The sequence below is a fragment of the Spea bombifrons genome, chromosome 4, assembly GCF_027358695.1.
Source record: "Spea bombifrons isolate aSpeBom1 chromosome 4, aSpeBom1.2.pri, whole genome shotgun sequence".
In the NCBI taxonomy this organism is placed as follows: Eukaryota; Metazoa; Chordata; class Amphibia; order Anura; family Pelobatidae; genus Spea; species Spea bombifrons.
Genome location: NC_071090.1, coordinates 67,702,392 through 67,723,153, shown reverse-complemented (window position 1 = coordinate 67,723,153; position 20,762 = coordinate 67,702,392). Strand labels below are relative to the sequence as shown.

The 20,762-nt window shown below is 37.5% G+C and overlaps 1 protein-coding gene across 3 annotated transcripts in view; it reads left to right on the top strand.

Annotated features, from left to right (window-relative positions):
• The window catches only part of PFKFB3 (6-phosphofructo-2-kinase/fructose-2,6-biphosphatase 3), a 32,113-nt gene extending 22,383 nt beyond the window's left edge, over positions 1-9,730 (top strand). For 2 of the 3 annotated variants that reach the window (XM_053465416.1, XM_053465414.1), the window contains exons 2-15: positions 3,485-3,610; positions 3,885-3,981; positions 4,237-4,303; positions 4,391-4,465; positions 4,584-4,640; positions 4,774-4,898; positions 5,182-5,389; positions 5,769-5,915; positions 6,231-6,335; positions 6,471-6,600; positions 6,713-6,775; positions 7,025-7,092; positions 7,289-7,462; positions 8,995-9,730. In XM_053465416.1, coding sequence (XP_053321391.1) covers positions 3,485-3,610; positions 3,885-3,981; positions 4,237-4,303; positions 4,391-4,465; positions 4,584-4,640; positions 4,774-4,898; positions 5,182-5,389; positions 5,769-5,915; positions 6,231-6,335; positions 6,471-6,600; positions 6,713-6,775; positions 7,025-7,092; positions 7,289-7,462; positions 8,995-9,054 — 1,502 coding nt within the window. In that variant the 3' untranslated portion in view covers positions 9,055-9,730. Of the gene's footprint in view, positions 1-3,484; positions 3,611-3,884; positions 3,982-4,236; positions 4,304-4,390; positions 4,466-4,583; positions 4,641-4,773; positions 4,899-5,181; positions 5,390-5,768; positions 5,916-6,230; positions 6,336-6,470; positions 6,601-6,712; positions 6,776-7,024; positions 7,093-7,288; positions 7,463-8,063; positions 8,087-8,994 lie in introns of all 3 variants that reach the window. The other variant, XM_053465415.1, reaches the window with a different exon arrangement.
• The last annotated feature ends 11,032 nt before the right edge of the window (positions 9,731-20,762 follow it).

Sequence of the window (20,762 nt, the reverse complement as noted above, 5' to 3'; positions counted from 1 at the left end):
AACTTTGTTTATTATTTATTTTTATTACATTTGTTTCTGGCATCATCTTTATTTTTACTTCCAAAATATTTCAGCTTTAGAGTTTTATATAGATTTGGCTTTATTTATTTTTTGAATATCACCTGCTAGTTTTAAGGATCCAGAGGGCATTTTGTTCCGGGTTTAATCAGTTTAATGTGAAAGTCGAGCAGTGAATGGGCAGTTGGATAATCCTCTTGCACATGTAACTGCTGGAATCTGTGATGTCTGGATTAGTTATCCAAAATAACTTTAGACAGACTTTGTGTCCTCTGGAAAAGGTTATCTGGGATTATGGTTAGTCCATTAGATCCCCAGACTCTAAGGATTTGTGTTTAGCCATAGCAATTTTTTCAATTGTACGCACAATTACCAGATCTCCTAGTGGAAGTTTGCAGGAGAGTTCAAACTTTATCCATATTCGTTATGAATGGCTAACCCAGCTGAGAGCCCCCCTGAAGGAAGCTTGGGTGGTCCTCAGTATTGCTAAATCAATTATTTTTTTTGACAGTCATCTCTCCAGTTGGACTGTGTATTTTCTCGGATAAAATATTTTTGAGGTTGGCTTTAATAAATGATGCTATTTAGTGAATAAACCTTGTTAGCTTGTGCGATTAGATGTGATCTGCACATCTGATCCCTTCCATATAATACTGATTGTGTTAGGGTGGCTTTATGGAATTGGCTTGTTGCCCATGGCATCAATGTCTGTGTCACCCTCATGCTTCAACTTTAAATATATGATTTTTAGAACCTTAATAATCATCATTCCATTTCATTTGGGCGGGTTACGTTGTGTTTGCGCAGCATCGTCCTGCTGTGTAGTGCACGTGTGTAAATGGCTGTGTCAGATAATTTCCCTTTGCTATAGACTCGTGACCGAGCCTGCCAGTTTATTCTGCTAGACGCCAGCACATTGTCATTGTAATAGACGGGCGCCCTGGGTCGGTAACTCCCCACCCGCCTGTTCCTCTTCACTTCAGCATGATTCTCCATTACTGCAAAGCTGGAATCCTGTGCCGTGTAGTTATTAACTGTATGTAACGAAGACCGTTTAACAAACTGTTGTGCTTGTATTACGACGTGTGTACTTGAGCTGTTGTTGTGAATGCTAGAGGCAAGGCTATAAAACCAGACCCCCGCAACAGGCGTTACGCAGCCCCGTTCTGTTTATGCCTATGGTGTCGGGTAGGGTTTTATTTTGGAAGAAAGGGGATACAATCTCTAAATGTAATCCATCGGAATTCAATACCTAGTTAAGTCGGTTCAATAAAGTTATGAATGTGGTTCCCCTGACATCTCAGAACTGTGTTGGCTTGGCAGCCGTGTATAGATATTTATATGCAAATTCCCTTTTGCTACCTGTGTTAATGGCTTTGAAGTGCGCTGCTATCCAGGTGGTGTGAAGCAAAATATAGTGCTACTTCCCTGCTGGTCTGAAACGGTCACAATCCCTATGACGTCTCCACCCCTTGTCTACGTTTTTTTCCATCCGTGTTAAACAAATGAGTGCAAATAGACATCTCGTGCAGTTCTACAGTTATTGAAGAGCGGAAACTTGATCGGTTTTGCGTGCCTGGTATTGCTATTTGTAATGCTAAAATGTAATGTTTAGAAAACCTTAGTGATTTTGTATATGGAGACCAAAAGACAGACATTGGTTCCTCCCCCACCCCCTTCACTTGCTTTGTGATTTAAAAGTGATCACCACAGGTGTTCCTTTTGTTCAGAACATTGCAGATTAGTAGAGGATTATATTTTGGCACATGCATGAGATTACCTGCTGCAGACAGGATGCTATTAATCAAGATAAATTGTCTGATACATTGCGCTCATGTGAGATTATACATGTCAACTTCCATCTATCCTCTAAGAGAATGGCTCTAGATGGAATTATGCATATGAAGCAGTCTCAGGGATCTTGTACCAATCTCAGGGTCTCAGAGGGAACAGGCAGATTCTCAGGGTCACAGTCTGGAGGTGACTCATTCATACTCTACATTTATCTAATGCTTTCTAAGACTCCCAATTAGTAGCTTTGCTACCAGTATGTCATGGTTGATATCCCTGTTTGAATGTGTGTTAATCAATTAAGTATATCTTGACCAATGATAAGTCAAGGTTTCCACCAGGACAATTATTAAACCCATTTGGTAAACGTATTTTGAGTCACTAATTAGAATCAGCAAGATGTGCCACTAGGGGGTTCATTTTTTAGAGTTTCGGGGTCAACTCATTTATGTTCCCAGGAATGGTCATACCATGCTAGCAGAATATTCATGGTTTCAAACTCTGTTCAAATGTTTTGGTTTCTGCTGCTTATTGGCACATATGTGGTTAGACATAAAGCTTATTTTAGATGAGAAAAGAGCAGACAACTAATCAAGGTGTAGGGAATACTTTAAGTGATTAATTATTTCTTAGTTTGCGTAGAAATTAAATTTCCCTAAAAAGGGTAAATTCAGAGGATAATATAGATTGGCAAATGTTTTACCATGGGTTGCTTTGGAAGTTGCCAGAGCTTAAGATATTATCTACACAACTAATTTACACACAAAAGCATGAACAAAAATATCCCTTAGGTATAGAATCCCTATCTTAGATAATACTTTCTGTGTTTTAGTTTCTGGGACGTTTTTATTAGCATTATTTGCTCAGTGTTGGTAACACCAATGCCCCATGCATCTTCAGCAAACCTACCATTTCTTTCTCCATATATGCAAAACGGTCTCGTTTGCAGAGAGCTGTAAATACTTTTAGCCGTAATGGCATAGTTTTCACCATTAATTTGCTGATTGATGCCCCAGAGTGAAAATAAGGCAAGTGCAGACTCACAGATACAAAACATGAGAACAATGATTATAATGGGCAAGTTTCCCTGTACCTGGTCCTAAATAACCCCATGCTTTAGCCAAAGCACGCAGAGAATTCATTTTGGTGCCAAACTCGCTGGCAAGAAATAGATGCGCAGTCTGGTTTAAACCTGTAATCCATTCTATTTGCATTATTTAAAAACAAACAAAAGCTAACGCGTCTGTTTTTTGTTGGACAGGAGTAAATTATTGAAAATTATTATTTATCTAAACTTAAAACGGTGTCAGCAGAAGCGTGAGATGCCCAAGCGAGTAGTCTGAACCCATGCCGTATAGTACAGTACATTTTGTTTTGTCTTATTAAGATGAGCTGGTTCATTGTAGTGATGGAGATGATTCTGCGATGTCTAGGAGCATATTCCCTGGTGGCTTGTACTAATTTACCGTGTGTTCGGTGCCAACTGCAGTTTAGATGATGAGCACGGTGCTCCGCTTTGCTGCTTCTCAAAGGATTGCTGACTCATTTTGAGTAATTGGTAAAACTGTCTGACATAATATGTCACATCTCAATGGATCCAACATTTTGATGCCTACTGATCTCATTAATCAGCATAACTTTCTAATGATTTTTCTTTTTTCTTTTTCTGTTGTAGTGGGTGGCCCCCAACTTGCCAACTCACCGACTGTGATTGTAATGGTTGGATTACCAGCCCGTGGAAAGACCTACATCTCAAAGAAGCTCACACGTTACCTCAACTGGAGTGGAGTCCCTACAAAAGGTGATTTCATTTTTTTTTTTTTCTCCCAATTCTTTTTGGCATCTTGTCTTAATGAACAAAAATCTGGCAATGAAGACTAATCCCCTGTCGTTTCATACCAAGCAATGTCTGCGAATACAGTTTCTCTATAGCTATGCTGAAGGGCATTTACAATGGGCTTGAACATTTAATAGTGCAGGGCTCATTGCTCTAGAAGAAGTATGCTTCATTTACTATATCTTATGATGTATTCGACATGGTAGGAATACTGACATATTTTGTTTCTACGTTCCAGTTTTTAATGTGGGAGAGTACAGACGGGAAGCCGTAAAGGAATTCAGTTCTTTTGACTTCTTTCGGGCAGACAACAGGGAAGCCATGAAGGTTCGAAGGTTAGTATCTCTCCAGTGTCACCTGTATCATTTATTGGTGGTTTTATAACTGAATTATCATATTGTAGTCTTCTTTACCTTCATATGAGTGGGTTTTTCATACAGTTTATGTTCTAAAGAGACTATTAAATATAGTTCAATGCAACCAAATAACCTGCCCAATAAGGGTACTTGATATGAAGACTTCCAAAATGTTGTAATACCTTCTAACTTCATTAATTACAGCAAAAATGTATTCCTTCCTTATTGTTGCAGACAGTGTGCCTTATCTGCGTTAGCAGATGTCAAATCTTACCTGACAGAAGAAGGTGGACAGATTGCTGTAAGTTCATTTCCATTTCTTGTGTTTTATTAATTTTTGTGTATATAGTAACCACAATGGCCTAAAATATGTCTATTTTTGTCTTAGGTATTTGATGCCACCAATACAACCAGAGAGAGGAGATCAATGATTGTTGATTTTGCCAAAGAGAATGATTTCAAAGTAAGATGTGTTCTAATGCCATTAAAGAGCCTGTAATTGTTCTTCCTAGATGTTCTGTATCAATTAAAAAAACTGTTATTCCAATTTGTCATATGATGATTTTCTTTTATTTGTTCAGGTATTCTTCATTGAATCTGTGTGTGATGACCCAAGTGTTGTTGCTAGTAACATCTTGGTAAGTATTGCATTGAAAGAAAGTGTTCTGTTGTTGCTGTGATATGTGCCGTCCCCCCCGAAGTGGACATATTTTACATTTGTGAGATTTCGGTTGGAAATGGCTTTGAAATCTCAATTCTCTTTCTTAACAGGATGTTAAATTGTCCAGCCCAGACTACAGGGGACGTGCCCCAAATGAGGCAGTGGAGGACTTCATGAAAAGAATAAACTGCTACAAGAACAGTTATGAACCTCTTGATCCTGATAACCATGACAGGTAATGTCTGATGGCTTCATCTTGAGAGAGAAAAAAGATTAAATATTTTGTTTGGTGTTCTCTCTTTCTCCCGTGCAATTGTATAGTGCATTCACCCCCCCCCCTTTTTCAAATATGTAGAATGACTGTGGACACTCCACACTGCCACTTTTAGGAACCCTTCCCCTACTGTTTCCATTGGACAATATCTGCGGTAACCACTTTGCAATTCTAGCAGTGTTTCTTTATTTGGCTTAATATTCTGTGTTTTGGTGTGTCTAAGTCTTCATTTTCTTCTTCTCAGGGATCTGTCCATGATTATTGTCGTTGACGTTGGCCGAAGGTTTCTGGTTAACAGGGTTCGAGATCATATTCAGAGCAAGATCGTATATTACCTGATGAACATTCACGTTCAACCCCACTGCATTTATCTGTGCAGAGCCGGTGAGAGTGAGCACAACCTTAAAGGAAAGCTTGGAGGAGATTCTGGCCTATCACAAAGAGGAAAGAAGGTAAAAACGCTAAATAAAATGTTAGTTCGTCATGTCTCAAGGACTTGTGGTACCATTGTTCATATTGGTTTACCATGCTGAAGACTTTTTTTTACCATTTGCATCTGAGCAGAATGATGCTTTAACAAGTGTGGCAGGCAAAGGAAACATGTCAACAGTTGTCTACATGCCTATTACAAATTGACTATTTACTAAGTTCATGGTTACCTATTATCAGCATTACTTTTATTGCAACCTTTACAGTTCCCATGTTAGCTGGCTCAAGCTTTGAAAAGATTGTAATAGTAGTCGTAGCTAGCTATATGGGAAGCAGGTGTTTCAGCTTTATTTTTCATTGTCGGCCAGTTAACATGTGCATTGTGATTTTTTTCCTTCCAAGTTTTCTGTTGCACTGAAGAACTATATTGAGGAACAGAACCTGAAGGAACTGAAAGTATGGACAAGTCAACTAAAGAGGACCATTCAGACAGCAGAAGTACTCAACATGCCTTATGAACAGTGGAAAGCATTAAACGAACTGGATGCTGTAAGTTTTATTTTTATTTATTTATTTTTTGTGTGTGTGTGTCCCCCTTTCCCCGTGTTGGAGAAATACATTTATTGCAATGCACAACCTGTATCATTCACACATTCCTCAAATTGTAGTTGTGGGAACTTTAAAATATATATTTAATTTGGTTCCTAGTTTGACAAATATCTCATGGTTTTTCAAACAAATGGGAAATTAGTACAATTTAGTCTTAACAAACAAAGCTGGCCAAAGAGTGAAAGGAATGAATGTTTGCTTAGACACTGACACCTTGTTGTGAATGACCTGATAGTCAGTGTGCTGTTTTAACAGGGTGTGTGCGAAGATAAAACCTATGAAGAAGTCAAAGAAATGTATCCTGAAGAATATGCTTTGCGTGCTCAAGACAAATATCATTACCGTTACCCGTCAGGAGAGGTAAGTTCTCTAACACTTTCTGTGTAATCTGACATCAGTTTATGGTTACATAAGTCACCCAGGCATAAAATACATTCAATGATGTATATCTTGATTTAGCTTTTTAATAAATCATCTGCGCATCTAATTTTCCAGTCATACCAAGACCTGGTTCAACGTCTGGAGCCCGTCATCATGGAGTTGGAAAGGCAGGGGAATGTCCTGGTTATTTGTCACCAGGCAGTGATGAGGTGCCTCCTGTCTTATTTCCTGGACAAACCTGCAGGTATGGAGATGTTGTTGTTTTTTTTTCTTTCTTTAATGAGTTAGTACACCCCACACACAACCCCGTTTTCTGAATTGCATGTGTTTTAATAATTCATTCATTGTCTTTATAGATGAGATGCCCTACCTGAAGTGTCCATTGCATTCAATGCTGAAATTAACTCCATTTGCATATGGTAAGCTTTTTGCATGTCCAATTTTTTTTTTTTTTTTTTTTTAATCCTACAACCTGTTTATGTATTGGTAATATAGTAATAAAAGTGAAAACTGAAATGACCAATGACAGGCACATAAACCATAATGTTAAATAGTAAGTTAATGTTGCTGTGATAATTATGGCTTACCCCTATTAGTTTTTGTCAAATCTAGCACTGCAAATTGTATATAAAGAGACACTGTACCTAAACGAGGCTGTATTTTGGCAGGATGTCACGTGGAGACTGTCACTTTCAATGTGGAGGCAGTAAACACCCATCGGGAGAGATCGGTGGAGGTGAGTTTGGGATTTCATTCTTGCTAGTCAAGCCTTGCAAAGCTGAAGGATTGAAAATAGCGGTGTCCTGGTTGTATGGGAGCGGATTCCACATATTGTCCCTTTTGTTACACTGTAGCAAGCTACTGTATGTAATATACTATATGGTTAAAGTGGGTTGTTCTTCCACTTATGTGTGTGCTTTAAATTGTTCCAGGATTTCAAGAAATTCCCAAACCCACTGATGAGAAGAAATAGTGTGACCCCTCTTGCCAGTCCTGAGCCTACTAAGAAAGCTCGAATAAATAGCTTTGAAGAACTGACTGCTGCTACATCTGCTTCAATATCTGGATGTGCAGCCCATGAACCTCCAACTGTCCAAGCTGCACAGGTTGGTCCACTTCTTTTTCTGATTATTAACATTGGGCTCTTTAAGCACTTTTAAGCATATATATATATATATATATATATATATATATATATATATATATATATATATATATATATATATGTATATGCATATATTTAAATATTTACACTGGCTAAACCCTGTGGCATCCCCTTTAAATGTAACAAAAAAACAAGACAAGTCCCCTGACTTCATAGGAGCTTTCTACTGAACTTTCTAACTTGATGGTCCTCCACACCTCTGCTGCTGATAAGGCCAGAAACAGGCTCATGTCTGATCTGCACATGACTTCCCCTATATCACTGCCCTATTTAAATCAGATTGTCACACTATTATTCATTCAATTTCATTTAGAACGAGGGTGCGTATCTTTAAAAAAACAAAAAGGGGAATAGCATGTTGGCACTGTGACATTACATAGAGGGCCTTCAAAGCCTTTTTGTATTCTGCTGCGGTCTGACCGCTAAACAGATGATGTTCTTCCCACTGCAGTCTTTCTACAGCTTTACAACTTTCTCCCTTTTCTCGTCTATCTGAATATATTTCTGCTTTCTTCTCACACTGATTCCTTTTCTCCTTACAGCCTTTGCTAGGAAAGGCTTGCCTGTAAGTATTGTATCTCTGTTTCTGTTTTTAGTCGTGTACATTTTGCGGATGCACTGTGCAGTATTGGGCCACTTGTCATTTTCATTAGCCATTTTAATGTTTTTTTTTTGTACTAGACCATAGCATTATGACTGGAAAGACAGCAGAACATAGTGGAATTTTATTATTGCATACATTGACGTTGAAGAACAGTAAATGCGCATCCAAATTTTAAATTAATCTACCTAGATAATTAAAATTGCTTCTCTTCCCCTCACTTTAAAGGCTATCAGTATGTCATTACCTTAGATTGGCCTCCATGTTTTTATATCGAAGGTAATTGGTTAGGGGCATGTTGGCCCTGTCCTCCTTATCAATATTTTCACCCATCTTATTGCTATGCCATGTGTCCCCCCCCCCTTCTGATCATGTCAAGCATCCAGTGGCATGCTTAGTGTGGTGTGTATGCTTTCTTGTTTCTCTCCATTCTCTTCATTATATTGCAAATATTCTGATAACGTAAATGTCCCCACATTTTTGGCTCGACTCCTTTTAGATTGTGTATCAAATTAACCAGACCTTAATTGTAACACTCAGGCAGTTTACAGCGCTGCTGAATTTAATGGCGCTATATAAAACAATAAATAATGGAAAAAAACTATTGGTTTGTCATTTAGTGTACTAGAAGGACTAGTAGCTATTTGGGATTCCTATCTCCAATGATAGTAGCTTGTATCATACGTGGATCACTGGTTTTTAATCCTTGTTATAATGGAGTTTCTGATCATATTCCCATTTTGTTGAACAGTCCCATATTTATTTATTTTTTGCCTGATGTGTCCACATCTGCATGCCTAGAGTATGAATTTATATTTGTCTATACTAAAAATGTAACTATTCTTATAAATCATTGTTTTCTTTTTTTGTAGGGTGTGAGTGTTCCTGCACAGGACAACATCTCCGTTTCTTTCTATATAGGACACGAGTGATCTGTCCTGGAAAACATGGCCATCGGTAAAAGCTGATGCCCCAATTTTATGTTGATTTACCGAAGCTCTTCAAAACTTATCACCCTGAAAAGTTTAGCCTCCGGCTGTTTCTGCCTAAAGCTGTTGGACTAGAGCGAAAAGGAAGATTGCCACTGAGGATTTTTTTCATTTTTATGTTAAACAAAGACTTCCAGGTCCTTTCAATGGAGGAGTGCACAGCTGGAACTGCTTGAACACAAATTACTTCTTAGTTATGCTTCTTGTTTGGTTTCGTTTAACTTTGTCTATATTGTCTAGACATTGTATAGACAATTTGTTTATCTTTAAATTCTTGAATATGATGCCATTCTTGGTCTCATCGAGCTTTTACTATCCATTTTAATTTAAAAAGAAAAAATTGATTTCCAGGAATCAAAGAAGTACTAAGCGGAGAACCTTTAACTGCTTAAAGAACCTGCATTATGGAACAACATCACAAACGAAAGATATGGAGCTTTCTCGTTTAGACCCTTGAGTGCCTACTGGGTGATGTACTCGGCTGGCATACAACCCGTTCAGTCGCCACTGCGTGGTACTCGGACCATGGCCTGATTTTTGTTACACACAGTTTATGGAAGTTTGTGTTCAGAATTGTTTTGAAATCGAACGGCTTAGCCTGTAACTGAGGCCTGCGTCACGTATTATTGGATTTTTTTTTTTGTTTTGTTCTGCACATTCAAGTCTTTGCAAAGTGCCCAGATTTGTTTCTGTTAATGCTTTTGGTGCAAAGGTCCGTATGAAACGCTTTATTGTGAGGTGTACGATACCAAAAGGCTTAAGAGGCATAATATGAAGTTCTTTGATGCAAGGAACAAAGGTTTTCTCAATCCTTCTACTCCTGCTAGTAGGACAATATTATCTATAACTGCTCTCTACTCCCTCTAACTTGAATATTCTGGAGCCGCATCCACTTCTAGAGCCTTTTTATTTTTTTTGTTGCACTCGCTCCTATACTCCCGTGTATACTGGGAGTGGCTATTTCACTGATCTGTCTGTATTTTTGTAAAATGGCATTTTCAACTTTTTTTTTTTCTCTCCTTCATAATCTCACTTTTAATACAAAGATGCATCTTTGCACTTTAATCTGACCAGGACAGATTTTTGAGGTACAGACAATACTGGAAAGTCTTGGCACATATTTGTGATGGGCTGGGAAGAAATGCTGGAAGATTGTATGTTTTTTATGACTGATGCCTGATACATGACTGTTGGAAGACTGTTTTATTTTTATTTAAAGATCCATTTGATTTTTTTTTTTTTTTTTTTTTTTTTTTTTTTTTCTTGTCTGCCGTCTCAAACAAAAGGTTGCGTTTTTATGTATAGATGGTATATGGGCAATTGTGTATTATTTTTTTTTACAAGAGATCAGGGTATGTTGTGTATGTAAATGCTTTTGCCATGTTATATTTAAAAGTTACCATCCCCCATTGTACCAACTGTCTTGCTTAGTGTACTACACCTTTCAGTGGCACTGCTAATGCCTCTGACATTAAAATACATGCATTTTAATTTCTTTCATGGTAAGTTAAGCATTATTTTTGTGCTGGTTTTCGGGTTGTTTGCACAATTACACTTTGGCTGCTTTTGGCTTTGTAATTACTCGCATACTGTGCACGTCATTAAGGGTGTTTAACTTGTAGTAAAACTGCAAAACAAAAGTGATTTTTGTGCCCTGGATCGTTAAACATTTAAAGTGTAATTTTTTTTAAAGAAAAAACAATTAGACATGCTATTTATTTATTTAATGTTAGCTTGGCTTGTTTTTATTTTTATTTTTGACTTGTTTTATGTGTATGTATATATAATCTTATTTCCTGTGTATCTGATAAAAGCTACACTGTCTAATACAGGATATGCCTTTCAGAGATTTGTACAGTTGCTGGACCAATAAAATGTTTAAATATATTTTAGTCTTCTCTTGTTATAATTGTTAAATGCTTTCATTATATCTTCACAAACAATTCTCGCATGGAATGAGTTGAAATGCAGGCATGTTAAATGCCCATGGAGTGTCTAGTTTTTTTTTAAAAAAATGCATGATTTGATGAGGAAAATGAAATTGGCACGGCTCAAAGATGTCTCAAAGATAGGACATAGGTACAGGTGGACCAGATGTCTAAATTCCAATAAATGCACACCTCTCAAAGGTGGCCCTTTACATTCCAAGTAACCCAACAAACCCATGGGGGTTATTACTGTATTCATGAGATTTTTCTGAACACATATTGTGGTGTTTCACAGTGACATGTACTTGAGGTATGAATTTACACAAACGAATACTGCAAACTCTGACAAGGCTGGTTGCAAAATGTTTTCATGGAAATAGTTGAAATACCAGAATTTGACATAACTTAGGGTGTCTAGTTTTCACAAATATATGGTTTTATTGGGTATATTGAATTGGCCAGGCTCAAAGATGTCCCAAATAGGGCCTGGGCAGAGGATCACCAAATGTAAAAGTTCAAGACTGAAAAATGCACATGCCCCCAAACCACCAAGCAAGCCCATGCATGGTTGATAACAGATTTTTGCTGAACACATATTGTGATTGTCTGGCAGTGACATATACCAGGAGCTGTAAATTAATGCCTGAAGTAAAATGTGTGGGGAAAAAACACACACAGAAATTACTATGACAACGTGTGATGGAAAGAGTTAAAGTAGTAGTATCTGAAATACCCTGGGGTGTAATACAAAAAAAAATACATGGGTTGATTAAGGTAAATCTCTTTGAACGGTTCAAAAGGTGTTTCAAATAGCACATGGGAACAGAATTACCAGATTTGGAAAACATGGGTTTGAAAAAGCAAAACGCTACATGTAATTGCCCTGTAACATGCAGAGAGAAAACAAAAAAAAAATATACTTAACAAGGTTTTTTTATTAGCTTATATAGATGAGTAAAAGATTTTTTAAAGTAAAAAAAAAATGTCCTTTTATATCAACCATTCACTATTTTATACTTTTTCTTATAGTAGATGATATGATACAGCCAAAATCATGACATCTAAAGAAATCCCTTCAATGTATATAACGTGCATGGGTTCAGTAAATGGGAAAAGAAAATTCTAGCTAAACACGAGCAACGCAGACATGTTAAAACCTTGTCACGAAGGGTAAAAAAATAGTTAAACGAGGTCTATTTTTTTAATTTAGTATAAATATTACCTTAATATTTTGCCAGGTTAATACTGCGTATATTCTAGTATCTTTGTAATATTATTATAATTATTATCTTTTATTTTTTATAGCGCCAACAATTTACGCAGCGCTTAATACAATACATAAGTTCAAGGGGTATGACAAGACGAGAATTGACAGACTAAGACAAACCGATACATTAGGTGGAGAGAGCCCTGCTCGCAAGCTTACAATCTTGAGGGAATGGGGTGACAAACATAAGGCCCGGAGAAAGGGTGAGAGGTGGTGCGGGGGGTATCAGTGACGTGTGGGGGGTATAAGGCACAGAGAAAGGGTGAGAGGTAGTGTGGTGGTTGTCTCAATGTCAAGGAAGTTCTAGCAGCTAAGGTGGAATGCTTCTCTGAAGAAGTGGGTTTTAGATTCCAGAGATATGGGGCAGCTCGAGTGAAATCTTGTAGACGGGAAAAGGAAGAGGTGATAAGTGAGGAGGAGAGCCTTTGTTAGGGAACAGTTAAGGACTGGAGGGAGTTTATGGTTGGAGATGATAGGAATAAACTTGGTTAGGTTGACCATGTTGGTTAAGTTTGGTGGTTGCGAGTGATAGGAATAGGGAGGCATATATGGGGGACAGAAGTAGCAGAGCAAACACAGGCAGGTTTCACATATAAAGGTAAGTGTAGAGGTACTGGGATAGCTGTGATGGCAGAGAGATGGAGAGGGATGTATTTTGAATGGTTTAATGGGGAGAAGTGGGTACTAAAGGGATCCAAAGTGTTGGTGCCCTCTACTGGCATGTTTAAATAGATCTGGTAATTAACTGTCTATATATTAGGACAACACTGGGGCGGGTGGGAGAGGGCAAAAATTCAGTTGTGGGGAAGATGGAGGAGTGTATTGCAGGCTTTGAGGGCTGTAATAGAGAGTGTTAAATAGTGTTAAAGTGGACGGGGGCAATAAGAGGGCAGATATAGGAGATAAGGCACTATATCCACATCGGCTCATGGAATTTAATTTAAGGGGTTCAGTTTATTAAGCCATAAATTACTCATTTACACCTGGGAAATTAAATCTCCCTAAAAAGGGTAAATTCAGGGGATAATATAGATTGATGAAGAAGGTTTACCATGGGTCCCTTTTGAAGATGTAATATTTTGGAAGTTGCATATCACATACCCGCTGTGACGACCCAGGGCACAGAACGTGAGATATTATCTACACAATTAATTTACACACAAAAGCATGAACAGAATGTCCTTCTGTGTGGAATCCCTATCTTAGATAATTCTTTATCTGTTCTAGTCCCTTAGATTTTAGGTTCTGGGAAGGTTATTAGAATTATTTGCTCAGTGTTGGTAAAACCAATGCCTCACGTATCTTCAATAAACCTATCACTTGTTTCTCCATATATGACATAAAAATCTCCATATATGACACAAAAATTTGCAACAGTGTTGATGTTCCTGGAGGGATAGGCCAAATGGGAAATGATTTAAGTAAACTGGAAAAATTGTCAGAGCTGTGGCAACTGGCATTTAATGTGGATGAATGCAAAGTAATTCATCTAGGGCATAAAAATACAAAGGCAGAGTAAAGAATATTTGATACTGTCCTAACCTCAACGTGTGAGGAAAGGGATTTAGGAGTGATTATTTCAGAGGATTTAAAGGTAGGTAGGCAATACAGTAGAGCAGCAGGTAATGCGAGCAGAATGCTTGGTTGTATAGCGAGAGGTATTAGCAGTAGAAAGAGGGAAGTGCTCATGCCGTTGTACAGATCACTGGTGAGACCTCACTTGGAGTATTGTGTACAGTACTGGAGACCGTATCTACAGAAGGATATAGAAATGTTGGTGAAAGTTCAGAGAAGGGCTAAAGGTTCATGGATTACAGGATAAAATTTACCAGGAAAGGTTAAAGGAGCTTAACATACACTCACTGGCTACTTTATTAGGTACACCTTGCTACTACCGAGTTGGATCTCTCTTTGCCTTCAGAACTGTGTTCATTCTTCATGGCATACTTTCTACAAGGTGCTGGAAACGTTCCTCAGAGATTTTGGTCCATGTGGAAATGATAGCATCAGGCAGTTGCTGCAGATTTGTCGGCTGCATATTATTATTTATTGTTTTATATAGCGCCATCAAATTCTGTAGCACTGTACAATGGGTAGACAGGACATAACAAGTAGTATGTAACATAACAAATTGACTAACAGAGACAACAGGTGAGGAGGGCCCTGCTCAAACGAGCTTACAATCTAGAGGACGATTACTTACATACTGTTCACATCATAACTTGTAGTAAAACTGCCCCCGATTGTTAAATATTTAAATTGTAAAAAAAGACATGCTATTTATTTATTTAATATTACTAGCTCGGCTTGTTTTTATTTTTGACTTATTTTATGTATGTATCATTTTATTTTCTGTGTATCTGATATAAAAGCTACACTGTCTAATACAGGATATGCCTTTCAGAGGTTTGTACAGCTGCTGGGCCAATAAAATGTTTAAATATAGCTTTGTCTTCTCTTGTTATAATTAAATGATTTAACACCTTTTGTATCCTAGGGTTTTGAAGCATAACATCTGAACCTGAAATAACTTTCAGAAAACATGACCAAGCTCTACGTGCACAGGATTTTTCTGTGGTTATGAGTGTTGCCAGTAGAAACCCTGTCTGCTGCCAGCATTTGACCAACAGAGATCCTGCTACTCCCTTTTCGGGATTCGTCATCTTTGGAAGGAAGCTATGGAAAAGAGCCTATGTGACCACAGTCATGTTTTAACATCTAAACCTTAGTAGATGTTACTTCGGGAAGAGTTTTTTTTTAACGGTCTATGTGACTTGGAGCACATAGCCCATGAGCAAAAAGTGGCACTTTTTTTTCTGTGAGCTCAGCTGTGCTGAATTCCTACCCCTCCTAACTGAAAAAAGGTGATGCAGATTAAAACCATATGGTGTTAACCCTCTTGCTGTTAGAAAGGTCCATATTAAATCACCAAAATAATTTAATATGCCACATAATATGCCTTGGATTACATATTTAAACAAGGTCTCTATTTGTTTAGTATAAATATTATCTTAATATTTTACCAGGTTAATACTCCGTTTATTCCGTGAAAATAAAGCACATTAATGCCAAAATGGACATATGAGGACAGAAATCATACCGATTTTGATTCCATACCCCCATATGTCCATTTTGGCATTAATGTGCTTTATTTTCACGGAATAAACGGAGTATTAACCTGGTAAAATATTAAGATAATCTGCAATTTTTCAGACTTATTTATTCTTCAGTATTACGATAAACTGATCACCCTGTGTGTCATATCTACTTAGTATTTAATCAAATACACGTGTCAGCTAATTGCAATACATTGCAATACACTTGTGATGAGTCATGATGCTGCATGTAACTGTTACGTACTAAACTTAAACATTTTTCAGATCTGCAAACTCACAGAAATAAGTGTTCTCACATGATAAGAGGTCTCTTTCGGACACTTTTTTAAGTCACATTAGATGTAACTGCTGTTTTTTTTTTTTTTACAAAATATAGGCTAAAAATCCCCATACCAAGTTTGAATTCAAAGAACAAAAACGTCCTTCTATGATCATGGTACATTTTAATATATATTAAACAGAAATTATTAATGACAGAGTCATTAATATCCAGAGACAGAGTCAAGAAAATCCACTCTTCAATTTCAATTGTAGCCTTTGGGTTAAGCTCATATAGTGTTCATCTGCATTGCTCATTTGGTGCTTGTATTGGTCCAAGCAGGGTGAATTCCATTGTTTATGCTGTGATCTATCAGATACTTGTTTCCTCAGTTTAGTCCAACTTTTTTTTCCCTTTAACATGTTGATATATACCACCTCTTCCTTCTTCTCACACCTGTCTAAACATAAGCACTTTTCTTGGCAACTAAGGATGAGGTCACTTTTACATGTTTGCCTCACTTACCCAGTCCCATTAACCCAAACAAAATACATATTGTTCTTCTCACTTACTAATTGTCCGTATTGCAACTACCTTTATCAGTCCCATGTATCCTGAAATTTGGTTATGTATGAGGCATATATATTTTAGAACAGTGGCAGCCTCTTGGAACGCCTTGTCCATAGTGTCTATATAGAAACAAAACAACTCTAAGAGAATTACAAGCAGAAGACCTAGAACCAAATGTTCTGATGAGAAGAGACAAAGGCGTTGTTGGAGACTGCAAGTGTCGTAGGCATTAGATTTACAACAAAGTAAGGGTAGATAGCAATGATTCAGGTTAAGAGTTAAGACACACATTTAGGAGTTTAATAGCCCATCAAAATAAAAGAGTATGATGGGTAACCAAAATAAGATGGAGAACAAAGATCAAGTATGTATTGCCACTTGGGCATTTGAAAACCTAAGCACTCAATTGGACGCACAGAGGATTTTTCTAAGGTAGTCCATGGCTGAAGCTTCAATCAGGCCATCATTGCTATGTCAGTAGCTATGCACACAATTCAAGCACATTTGACATTGAACCTCAAGGTATCTAGCTAGTGTCCTACCTCTCATTTTCTTTTTGCTTATAGAGGTAATTCTATGTATGACCATTTTACTAGGTTCATTTCTTCCATTGCCTCATTAACTTCTTCTACTTTCTGAACGCTTTTCTCAGTTAACTCAGTTTTGATAAATTGATATAATTTTTTGTCTCTCATCCAAAGCTTACTTATCTCGTGGATTTTGCTGCTTTTCATATTACTTCAATTAGCATTCTTCCTTTTGTATTGTTTTTTTTTCATATCACAAGTGTCATCACTTGCTCTGCAAAACTTCCACTGACTTTCCATTCTATCAGAAATAATATTTCAAATATCAACAGTGGCATTTTTCACCTGGACCCTTCGACTATATGCACTCTCATTCTCGTTCAACTTTTATCTATAACTTTTACCAGAACCTTTCCTGATTGCCCTTTACCTTCGGAACTCATTACTATGTAAATGTGCATTTTTTTCTCTTTTCAAAGCTCACATGAAACAAGCTTTCAATTATTATATCTAGACCTCAACTCTATCCTCAATTATTTGTTGATAAACTGTGCAATCATGAACTCTAGTAGATCTTTTGTACTTTTTACTCTCTGTTTTAGTTGTCCCTTAGTCCTTCTGGATCAGTAACATGCAACGGGTAACTTATTAATTGTGATTAAACTACACCCATGATCCTTAGCATGGTTTCATGTTTGAATGTCTACAAATTGCATAATATTACAGAACGCTCTCTTTTCATGTAACTGGGAATGTCATTTTGCTTTCCTTAAATAACAGTGCCCAGCAGAGCCATTAACTGGGCTGGGTAGGTTAATCACACCAGCTCACAGGTTAACTAAAGACATGCTCTATGCAATTGAAAACTGATGGCCCAACAACAGTCTCCCACCAGGTATTTGCCCTATGATTAGGACTGGACTGGGCTGGGCAAGGGAGTAATTGCCCCCATGCTGGTCCAACACTCTTTAAAGTAGGTCCAACTTGGACCGGCCCACTTGCGAGAGCACAGTGGGGTCAAGTAAACAAATGTTACATAAAGCCACAGTAAAAGCACTGCTCCTTGCACAATGTGTGAGCAGCTATAAGACAGAGCTCTAAGCAAGGCAGGGCTGGGCGGGAAAAAAAACCAGCTCTGGAAACAATTGAATACCAGCCCCATATTTCATAGTGACACCTTTGGGTACACTGCACATGTCACGTTCTGGTCCCAATATTTTTTATTTAGAATAATGCATTATAAAGCTCATTTGAAAACCACATTTTTCACATCTGTGCTTTGCCACACATATAATTAGATGGCAGGCCCCAAGACCGGCCCCAGAAGAGGTGGCCTTCCAGGAAATCTCCCAGTATCTCAGCAGTGCTGTCCCCAGGCCAGACGGTGCCAGCCCCCCTGTGCCTATGGCTAGTACAGGCCGGAGTGTAAACATTCTTAGGTTTTGCTCTATATTGAATTGAAGTAAAATGCCTACTAAAATAAATATGAACCTCTTAGTATCCATCTATCTCAAACAGGCATGGCATCATATTCCCAAATATTTATGTGATCACATTATGAATCTAAAATCAGCAGTATCAGAGCTTTTGTAGATTTTACTTACCTCCTCCTCCTCATTGTATAACTCTGCCGACCTCCTACTTTTTATAAAGCTGCACTTTATTATACTATAAAGCTCTAAGTTAGTCCTATAAAATAAAAATGTACATATTACAATTACATTTTATTGATGGAGAGCAAGCTGATTCTGTAACTCTATTACAAACAAGAGAATAAAAAATGACCAACAACATTAATACAAATAAAACGTACATACAAATATTCAATAAAACCAGTGACATGGTTTCCGCAAAGACTGATTTAGTGACCAACACCTATTATGTATAGTATTTCACGGAAGAAATATCTATTGTATGGAAATAGGCATCACCGGGGTCTTGAATAGGATCTATCAATTGTTGTCTATTGTTGTTGTGTACTCATGCTATACAACTTTTGAGTAATAAGGTTACAAAAGAGTTTTTAGGTTCAGTGCACACTAGATCCTACATTGTGTCTGGATTATAAACCCAGCACATATCTAAGGATCTAACTCTCCCTATGTGTATTTATTTGTAGAACAGTGTGTTCTGTAAATACAGCGGCCATCTGGTTACACAATAAGAATACAGTGGTTTCCAGCAGAAAGAATGTGATTAAAGCTGGCACAAGACGCCTTTGGGTATTTGTATGATACTAGGAGTTGAAACTCTCAATTGAAGAATAAAACACTCCTAATGGCAATACTCACAGGCTTCTGATTAGAATTAGTAAACATACATGGTTAGTGCTGACTCCAAAACAAGCCATTTCATTTCTCTTATTTTAAGATAAAATACATGGCTTTTGGGCCATATCACCACTTTGATAAGTGAAAATACAGCTTCTGTGATTTTACTACATAAGTATATTTTCTAGACTAATTCATGAACTTTGTGTATAGAACCAGAGTCATCTTTATACATGACACCTAGGTTAAGCTTTACCCCATGAGCCACCCTTCCAGGCCAATCGTACCAAAAACACAATACCTCCTTTGATGAGTGCCTCCGCCAGCAGTTCTACAGACCCCCCACCTTTAAACTATGGTGGCTGCTGACGGGAAAAAGAAGACAGGCGTTGTGAACCCAAAAAGGTCAACATGGACCAAAAAAAGTGCTGTATAGTACAGATACGGATATCCATTTTATCATCTGCCAACAAATTGCTCTAAATGAATAAATAATTAACGTTTGTGAGTTTTTGAACGGCATGCCTCTAAAAATGCAGAAAATAAAACGAAGGATAACAAGCCATGTGGAGCTGTACAAAACTGATAAATGTTCCACTGCTGAACCCTGGGCTTGATGTTTTTTTCGCTCTATGTGATTCTTTATCAATGTGTACTTTTAGTATCCATCTGGTGGTGACACAGTCTTTAATGCAGAAACAGAGAGAGAAAAGGAAATGAAGGAATGAGTCAGGCAATAACTTTAAATTAACCTGCAACGTTTCTGCTACGTCAGCATAGAGCACATTGTGTATTAAGGATCAGAGATGGCCTCTCATTCTGTGGATGATAACAGAATCTTTCAATCTATTGCTCACTGGTAGTTCAATAATTCCTCTGTAGAGCTCGTGAGTCATTGCACTTAGCTTTCTTCTAGCTGTCGCTAGGATATACAGAAAAAGTTACTTCTGAGATGAAACTATAATTAAAATCCATGGAAACCCATCTATCACTAGTGTTATTATTCTTTATGTACCTTTTTCAGGTTGTAACGGTTTTGTTACTCAAATTGCATTGTTTTAGCACTGCGTGTGTATATACCAGTATATATATATTGATGTTTTGATGCATAAGGCATACTGTTTTTATAATGCTTGACGGTATACACCTTAAGCCTTTGTGTATATATCTGGTTAAGCTGTCATGTCTATGATATATAGACAGAACATACACACATATATATTATATGCATATCTGGGAACTTACTGGCTCCTGGATGCTGGTAGCAGGTCCTGCAATGTCAGCATGGTGGCCCAACCCAGAGTTTCCACTTAGTGACCCGGAGACCCAGAAAACCTGCGATTCACCCAGAATCTTCGGACAAAACCCAGGTATGATGATACTTTAGACTAGGTTGTTTTTGCATTTAAAAGATTACACCATATTGAAACACTAATTTTGTTTGTGACACATTCATAGATTCTATCTATAACTATAACAACAATTTCAAATTACTGGCATCTTTCCAGGGTTTATTATCTCTCAGCATCCTTGTGTAATCCTTGTGTAACCACAGGAAACTGTAAACATATTCCTACCATTAGATTCAAAGGAAGAGATTTAAAGGGTGGCAGAACTAATCACAGAAAGAGTAAGCATTTTTGTAAACTAGTGTAATATTTATCTCGAAGACCCAGTGAAATTAAAGAATTCCACTCCATAATAAAAAGCAAAC